Here is a 9,667-nt window from a genome sequence, read left to right on the forward strand (position 1 = left end):
TCCACGGCTCCTTGTCCTGCCTTCAGGGGCTTTGGGGAATAGGTTGACTCCCTCTTCTTTGCCATAGCCCCTCAGATATTGGTTGACTGATATCATGTCACCCCTAGACCTTCTTTTCATTAAAGTAGACAATAGCCAATTCCTGCACCTGCTCTTTGTAGAAAAACAGAAGCCTGTTTTGGGGGCAATTCAGTGGGAATGAATGGGAGACCCGTTTTATTCCCGTTTTTTAATTAGCAAGGAGCCTGATTTGAATTCTGCATTTGAATTCTGAATTCTCTCGAAAGAAAGACATCAATCAGCCCAGCACTCAAGAAAAGATGTTGCCTTACGTTCTTAAGTGCTCTGCTCTCCCAGTTAGATCAGATGGAGTCCCCCATGAGAAAATGTCAGGAAATGTGGAAGCTTTTTGCGGGCTCTTACAGGAGGGAGAACAACTTACGTACATAAACTGGATTGGAGTAAAATATCTGCAGCAACCCCTACGAAGCTGGTTAGTTTTGCACCCAGTGCTAGACAGCCTGAAAGGTTTGTGTATGGTTTATCTTCTTGTTACACAAGTTTATCTTGTGTAACCCAGAAAATCGGCTTAATCATGGAAACCCATGTGTATTGCATCCCAGATTGATAACAGAATCAGGAGTCCGTTCAGATAAAAAAATCCACTGATACCCCACCATCCTTAGAAACATACCAGTCTATTAGAACAAAAATATTCCTAATTTTTGAGCTCTAAGAATTCCAGCAGATGAACTATTTTACTTCCAAAACCAATATATCTCCAAAGCGAACATTTCTTTAATATGGGTTGTTAACATTTCAAACGCTTTTAAAGACCAACTGAGGAGATTATTTGTAGTTCAGGATTGATGTGTGTGTGTGTGTGTGTATGTGTGTGTGTGTGTGTGTGTGTGTGTTGCTCCTTGAGCTTGGTTGTTTCTTGAAGTTACCCAACTAGGTAACATCATCAGTGCTAGAATGGAGTGGGATTTATGCTCTGTTCATATACAGATAGTCCTTGAATTAATTCATTTAGTAACCATTCAAAGGTACAACAGCACTGAAAAAAGTGTGACGGTTTCTCATTCTTATGATCACTGTAGCATCCCCGTGGTCACGTGATCAAAATTCGGACGCTTGACAACTGACATGTATTTATGACAGTTGCAGTGTTCCTGGGTCATGTGATCACCTTTTTCGACACTGCGACAAACAAATTCAATGGGGAAGCCAGATTCACTTAACAACCGTGTTGATAACTTAAGAACTGTAGTGATTCACTTAACAACCATGGCAAGAAAGTTGTAAAATGAGAAAAAAACTGACGTAACAAATGCCTCACTTATCAACAAAAACTTTTTTTTGGCTCAATTGTGGTCATAGGTCTACCTGTACAGATGGATTGCCCTATCAGAATTGGCTGGAGTGTTCTGAGAGGCTTATTTATTTATTTAGTGAATTTATATTGCCCCCTATTCGCCCATGACAAGGTGGTTTACAGAATATAAAACCTCATATAAAAACAATAAAAGTAATAAAAGAAGAGTCGTATAATAATCTATATGTATAAAAGTGAAAAAGCACTCACACATCATCAAAAATCTCCAGAACCTTAAAGCCTACAAACTTGAAATTTGGCACGAAATTTGGCTTCTAGGTGCTCACTAAGAAAGGATTTTTCCAAACGACCATCAGAGCATTAGTATTTCTTATACAGTAATTAACATGCTCTGATGCTAAGGAGTTCTACTCCACCTCCCCACCTGAAAAGAAATCTCTCCCAAAAGCAGAGGAGAGGAGCTTCAGTTTTAGTTTCACAGCACCAAGCAGCTTTAGTGCAGAACGATTGAGCTAAGCCACGCCCAAGCTCCTTGCTGTCTCCTTCTTGCTCACACAGCAAATACTGTTTCAGTTTCCAAACAGCCCTCAACTCTCTCACACACTGACAGGACGCTAGCCAGATGTATACCAATGGATGATGGTAGGCAGAGGCAGAATTTTGTTCCCCTTGTTTTCCTCCCCCAAAACTAAGCCCAACCACATAGTTTTGTAGCGAAGCACGGGTATCAAGCTACCAGTAGTAAATTAATGTAATTAAGATTCCTCAATTGGTGTATTGTTTACTGCTTTTAAAATGAGTTGCTTCCGAGCGCCGTCCTTGCTTTTCTTCATACCTCTTTCCAAGAATCCAAAAGATTGGATTGCCATTTGTCAGAAATAGTGTAGGGTCTCCCGCTTGGGCGGGGGGTTGGACTAGATGGCCTACAAGATCCCTTCCAACTCTGATTATCTGTTATCTGTTAAGAACTTTTGATCCTTCTTTACTGAAGAAAACTCGAAAAGCTGCAAGGAGAGAATTCTAGCAGCTGCAGTGCTGTAGAAACCTCCTTACAGAAATAACAATTTCGAACCTCTCATTCTTGCAATCGTGTGCTTGCTCCTTGGTTTCTATCTGCAATTAGCATTGTTCCTTGCTCATTACGATCTCTGGCTGTTTCCCAATTGCCAGGGGAAAAAAAAATGGACTGACTTTTCAACCCAGTTTTCTTTTCTCTTTCTTCCCTGACAGGTTTGGTTCCAGAACCGGCGCTCTAAGGAAAGGCGCATGAAACAGCTAAGCGCATTAGGGGCCCGCAGGCACGCATTTTTCCGCAGTCCCCGCCGCATGAGACCGTTGGTGGACCGTTTGGAGCCAGGCGAGCTCATTCCCAACGGGCCGTTTTCTTTCTATGGAGGTGAGTAAGCGTGCAGGATTGGTCCACAGGGAATGGATAGACATCAAGACGGGATGGGAGCCAAGAGATTGGATTTTACGGTTGTGGCCTTCAGCTCTCTACTCTTTTGTTGCTATTCCCCCAGTTTGCACTGGGAAGAGCAGGGACCCATGAAAACAAAAATGTATGGATAGCAGGTTTTAGTTAACAGGGTGATGCTGTCCAGGCAGTCCTCAACTTACAACAGTTCATTTAATGACCGTTCAGTTACAACAGCCCTGAAAAAAATAACTTATGATCATTTTTCATAACTTATGAGCCACGGTGGCACAGTGGTTAGAATGTAGTACTGCAGGCTACTTCTGCTGACTGCCGGCTGTCTGCAGGTCGAATCTCACCAGGCTCAAGGTCAACTCAGCCTTCCATCCTTCTGAGGTGGATAAAATGAGGAACCAGATTGTTGAGGGCAATAGCTGACTCTGTAAACAGCTTGGACAGGGCTGTAAAGTATTGTAAAGTGATATATAAGTCTAAGTGCTATTGCTATTGCCATGAGGTTTCGGTCAGTTGGAAAAAAGAATGAATTATCTTATTTAAGTTTTTTTTTATTTTAAATTAAACTTTATTTACAAGAATTAAAAACATACAAATTTAAAAATACAAAACCACTAGTGTATACATAACACATTCGTCTTCACATTTGATATCGAATTTGATACGTCCTAATAGTCATTACTAACTGATACTTCTCACATTTCCATTTACTATCACATTTTAATCACTAAATAACTTGAAATACTCTACTAATCTTCTCGGTTCATAACTATTATTTAATTAATAATACATTCATAATTTTTTTAAATAATAAATAAAAAGATATAGTGAATATATAATGATGATGATAATAATAATAATAATAATAATAATAATAATATAGGAGAAAAGAGATTTCACACCTTCGTTATTCTTATATATTTTATCCTATTTAAGTTTAAAGTATGCGCGTAGTATATAGTGGAACCTCAGGTTGTGACTGTAATCCGTTCCTGGAGTCTGGTCGCAACCTGATTTGGTTGTGTCCGGAAGCACGACTGACTATGCATGGCCGCAATCCAAAAAAATGGCAGTGAAGCGGAAATTGGCATGGAAAGGGAAACTTTCCACACCGATTTTGTTCGCCACTGGATTTTTGAATTGTGACCCGATTAAAAAATTGAGTAGATTTTTTGATTCGCCACCCAATTTGGTCGCCAACAGAAGCGTTCGTGACCCAAGGTTCCACTGTATAAGTCTAAGTACTATTGCTATTTTTCACACTTATGACCATTGTAGCACCCCACTGGTCACATGATCAAAATTCTAATGCTTGGCAATTGGCTCATATTTGTGACGGTTGCAGGGTCCTGGGGTCATGTGAACTTCTGCAGAGCAAAGTTAATAAGGAAGCCAGATTCACCTAACAACCGTGTTACTAACTGAGGAACGGCAGTGATTCATTTAACAACTGCAGCAAGAAAGGTCATAAAATGGGGCAAAATTAACAACCATCTCGCTTAGCACAGAAATTTTAGGCTCAATTATGGTCATAAGTTGAGGACTCACTGCATCGGGGTTTGTATCAGGGTTTTATTTTTGTATGCCACCCAGAGTCACCATGAATTGGGGGACTATATAAATTTAATAAATCAATCTCTTCCTTTCCCTTCTCTTCTCCTTTCCCTAGATTATCAGAGTGAATATTATGGACCCGGAAGCAATTATGATTTTTTCCCGCAAGGACCTCCATCTTCCCAAGCGCAGACCCCAGTGGACCTCCCCTTCGTACCCTCCTCAGGACCATCAGGGACCCCACTTGGGGCGATGGACCACCCTTTACCTGGACATCACCCTTCCAGCGACGCTCAGCGTTTCACAGACATCATGTCCCACCCTCCCGGAGACTCACCTAGCCCAGAACCCAATTTACCTGGTTCCTTGCACTCCATGTCAGCAGAGGTCTTTGGACCAAGTCCTCCATTTTCATCAATATCGGTCAACGGAGGTGGTAACTACGGCAACCACTTGTCGCATCCGCCGGAAATGAACGAGGCTGTTGTATGGTAGCTTTAAACACCAGGAACCTTGTTTGGAAGGCATTTCCACCCTGCGTATACCGAGATGTATAGAAATGAGTTCCAAGAAATAGACATTTTACCCCACCCTTCTGCCCCGGATTTATTTTCGCTCTTGCCCCCCCCTCTCCCCTTCATTTGGCTTAATCTTGGGAATTAATTGAATTATTCAGAGCCCAGGGAAATTTTGCTATAAAAACTGGGGGGGGGGACAATCTTAACACAACAGAATGAAGGAAGACTGCTTTTGTTTTGTTTTGTTTTGTTTTTGGTACTGAGTGAAAAAGACACTCGTGAAGTGTTTCGATATCGCAATATATAATTATGGGATGGCGTGTCCTTGGATGCTCACCACACGATCCCTCTAGGAAATGAGAGGAATAACTTTCCATCAGGAAAAAAGAAACTAGTACTGAAAAAATGAAAAAAAGCAAGCCAAGGTCTATAAGAAGAAAAAAAAAAGGGGGAAAATGAACAACTTAAAAGAATTCTAGCAATTTTAAAAATTATGATTTTATTGCTTGTTAATTTTGCCTCTGAAAGTTGAACGCAGTTTCACAATGACAAGACTTTTTAAGCCTCTGAAATGCCTCTCAGGCAAACAAAATGTAGTTTATTTTATTGTTCTTTTGGGAAGGGATTTTTGGTTTGTTTTTTGGGGAGGGCGGGGGGAATGGGGTGACCAGAGTAACAAATATTTAAATGTTAGCCCTCAGTATCAACTTTCTACCTTCTCCGAGCAACACACACCAATAATCCTCAAAAGACAGAAGTCCTCTTTGACTTTTATGTTTAAAAAGAATGACTTGAAAAAAATGAATAAAGTATTCTACCTTCACAAAAAAATAAAAGCTAAACAAATAACAAATAAAGACTCTATGGAACTAGAAAAAAACAGTCAACTGTTTACGTCGAATGTTAAAATTCAGGAGCTCAATGTTTTACAAAAAATAATAATAATCCTGTTTTAGAACCTCTTGTTCAAAAGCAAAGTATTTTGAGCAATCAACCAAAATCGTTCATCTTCACTTTATTTTTCCTTTGATTTTTTTCCTCCCTGTAGATGTAGGGCTTGTGATTCACTCTGCTAGGTTGTTGAGATGGTGTTTACACAAGACAAAAGAAGACATACCTTTTAAAAAATCAGATGGTTGCCAAATAAACGATTCTATAGCACAAAATACTTGGGTGGTAGGTACCCACAGGCCAGGAAAATCTTTTAAACCAAGTGTTACAAGGTTAAGGGGGGGTTAAATTAACATCTTTGCTAATGTTTAGTCCTGTTCAACATTACTGGAATTGTTAATATGACTTATATAGACCCGACAGGTTTTATTTTTGTGTCTTTAAAAGAAAATAGTCCAAAATATTTAAATTTTATGATCAAATATGCAGTCAGCAGCTGCTACGTTTTTTTCTTTATATATTAAATTTCTCATAGGTCTTTTATTGTTCAAATAAAGCTAAGCTCGTGTGACCTCCAGTGCATATTAGACCATTCACTGTATGAAAGGGGGGAAAAGTTGGATTAAAAAAAATTGTGAATTTTTAATAAAACTAGAAAATCTGATATTTAGATAAGCCGTGTTTCATTCAGTGCTTTCAACAAAGTTGTGTGAGTCTGTCCAAAACAAATAGGTAAAAAAAATGTGGAATTATTTTAGAGAATTTGCTAGTTGTTTCTTAATCTTTGCAACTCTTGATGTATGGACTTCAACTCGCAGAATTCCTCAGTCAGCATGGATTTCTACTCCTAAAATTCCCTAGCCAACATGCTTTAAGATGTGTGGACTTCAACTCCCAGAACCCCCCAGTTAGCTGATAATTAAATTCCACACATCTTAAAGGTGCTAAGTTTGAGAAACGCTGTTTTACATCATTGGTTCTCATTTAAATTTCTGTAAGAATCTAAAAGAAGCTTTCAAGAAAATCCAAAGTTTGAGTTTGAGGTTTTTATCATTAAGTCATTTTCCATCACACTCAGCTGGAATATGACGATGGACATATTTGTGAAATTTTGAAGGGAAACCTAACAAAAGTCTTCTCTTAGTATTTACAGCTGCAAATACTAATTAAAAAATCAGCAGCTTCCACCTTCTGAAGGTGTCAAAGAGATGAAATTAAATATTTTCCAGATTTCTAACAAGTGAGCTCTCCCTATGGTAAGATCTGGTACAAATGGATTTCTATGGCCAATACTGGATTTCATTGGTTCTGGGTATACCTTCAAAGGCAATACTGGACCTCTAATGCCTAAAGCAAAACTGAGCCCCATCCATGGAAACTCAGTGGGTGAGGTTGTGGTGAGGGAAAGCTTGAAAAAATACAGGTAGACCTCAATTTACGACCACAACTGACCCCCAAATTTCTGTTGCTAAGTGAGTCTTGCCCCATTTCATGACCTTGTTTGCCACAGTTAAGTGAATCACTGCAATTGTTAAGTTAGTAACACAGTCAATCTGGTATCAGGATTCCAAGTAATACATCCATAATAAACGAGCTCCGAGGCAAGTAGGTTTCTCAAAGAATTGGTTTATTGGACATATCATATTGGCATAAGCTGGTGAAAACTGACTCTGAATATTTCCGCAGTTTTCACCTAATTAAAAGTAAAAGTTTCTCTGGCTGTCAGACGACATTGTTCCTCCTCTCCCCGGCCACCTGTGAGAATGTCCTTAGTTCCCAGGATAAAGTATTTTGCTTTGACTACAAGCCCCCTCTATCTCTATTTCACCTTCCCTCTCCCTCAGCTCCGTGTGGCAACACTGAAGCCTCAAAATGGCCTCGGTCAGGTCAGCTACAGGGTTGACAGGAGGCCCCCCATTGTCTTCACTTGACAGGTTAGCAAAGGTGATCACATGATCCCAGGACACTGCAACCATCATAAATACATGCCAGTTGCCTAGCATTCTGAAATTTGATCACCTGACCGCAGAGAAGTCACTTTGGTCGTAAGAATGAACTTCCTGTATTCGATCAAGACTTTCCATGGAATTTTTTAAATTGTACATGCTTTTGGAAGTTAATTCTTCCTGGATCACAGGTTGTTCTTCAGGAGTGGAAGACTTTCACAATCTGATAAATGTCACATTTCATGAAGACATGGGCTGCAGGGACCATTTCTACAGCAGATTGCTTCTGAGGACCCACAGGCCACTCTCATGCCAAATGGTGGGGTGGCAGAGGACTAGCTAGGCAAGGTCTTAAAAGATGGCACCATGTGCCATGCAACTGGACTGGCCATATAATGACTGCAAAAATCCAAACCTCTAAAACCAAACTATGACCCCTTTATGGTTTGTCAACTTACTCCTGGAATTCCTGAGCCAGGAATTCTGGGAGTTGAAGTCCACAAATTATAAAACAGCCATCATTCCCCACTCCTCTAAAATATCTCTTTGCTACCCGCTCTTTGATCCACATTTCTGCAGCCTAGAAGCCATACTTCTAAAAAAAAGAGAAGCCCAGATGCATCAGAATCTGTATCAGCTCTGTTCAACTCCATACAGGCTCCATGCAGGCTTTCTTAGAAAATATAACTAGTTAATGGTTCCTGCCCAGTAGTGTGTGTGGAACTGTGTCCCTTGCCTGGAGATGGGGAAGGCAAAAATAATCGGATGTGGTAAAGATGATTGCTGGGCCTGGAAAAAGCCAGCATGCTTTTCGGTGCTTATCATGGCAGCCATTTTGTGCAAAAGCCATAATCACCCGATCCTGTCTTGGCAGCCATTTTATGGGACACTCCACACAGCATCTCCCCAAATTCCTCAGCAGTGCAAGTGTACAATCAACATGTACATGTACTTGTACAAATCTCTATGTGTGCTGTACATGTGAGTCAATGCATACACTTCATTCCAGATGTGCCCATGAGGGCAGTCCAATAGGCCAAGATAGACCTATCAGCAAAGCCCTGCCCCTTTTATGCATCTGGATTTTAAAAGAGGAAGAGCTTTGCATGCTCATTACAAGGGGTAGAGCTTGGGTTCCATGTAGTGATGCTATCTTGTTTATATCAAATAGATAATCAGAGTTGGAAGGTACCTTATAGGTCATCTAGTCCAACCCCCTGCCCAAGTGGGAGACCTTACACCATTTCTGACAAATGGCAATCCAATCTCTTCTTGAAAGTCTCAAGTGATGGTGCTCCCACAACGTCTGAGGGCAAGCAGTTCCATTGGTTGATTGTTCTCACTGTCAGAAAGTTTCTCCTTATTTTCAGGTTAAATCTCTCCTTGTTCAGTTTCCATCCATTATTCCTTCTGGCCTTCAGGTGCCTTGGAAAATAGCTTGACCCCCTCCTCTCTGTGACAGCCCCTCAAATATTGGAAGACTGCTATCCTTCTTCCCTTGGTCCTTCTCTTTACTAGACTTGCCAAGCCCAGTTCCTGTAACCGTTCTTCATAAGCCTTAGTCTCCAGTCCCCTAATCATCTTGGTTGCTCTTCTTTGCACTTTTTCTAAAGTCTCAACATCTTTTTTATAGTGTAGTGACCAAAACTGGATGCAGTATTCTAGGTGTGGTCTTACTAAGGCTTTATAGACTGGTATTAGTACCTCACTTGATCTCAATTGTATCCCTCTGTTAATGCAATTTAGGATTGCATTAGTTTTTTTGTCTGCAATTTCAGGATTGCATTAGTTTTTTTGGCTGCTGCTGCACTCTGCTGGCTCATATTTAGCTGGTTGTCCACTAAGACTCCAAGATCCCTCTCCCAGTTACTGCTATTGAGCCTGGTTTCACCCAGTCTATATGTGTACTTTTGGTTTTTCTTGCCTAAGTGTAGGACTTTACTTTTCTTTACATTGAATTTCATTTTGATATCAATCTCCTCTACAGATG

At 40.3% G+C, this 9,667-nt stretch overlaps 1 protein-coding gene across 1 annotated transcript in view; it reads left to right on the forward strand.

Annotated features, from left to right (window-relative positions):
* The window catches only part of LHX1 (LIM homeobox 1), a 62,436-nt gene extending 56,090 nt beyond the window's left edge, over nucleotides 1–6,346 (forward strand). Inside the window, exons 4-5 of the mRNA XM_026710241.2 lie at nucleotides 2,570–2,735; nucleotides 4,438–6,346. Coding sequence (XP_026566026.1) covers nucleotides 2,570–2,735; nucleotides 4,438–4,817 — 546 coding nt within the window. The 3' untranslated portion in view covers nucleotides 4,818–6,346. The remainder of the gene's footprint in view (nucleotides 1–2,569; nucleotides 2,736–4,437) is intronic.
* Nucleotides 6,347–9,667: the final 3,321 nt, after the last annotated feature.

The sequence above is a fragment of the Pseudonaja textilis genome, chromosome 1, assembly GCF_049901715.1.
Source record: "Pseudonaja textilis isolate UNSWEBS1 chromosome 1, rPseTex1.2, whole genome shotgun sequence".
Taxonomy (NCBI): Eukaryota; Metazoa; Chordata; class Lepidosauria; order Squamata; family Elapidae; genus Pseudonaja; species Pseudonaja textilis.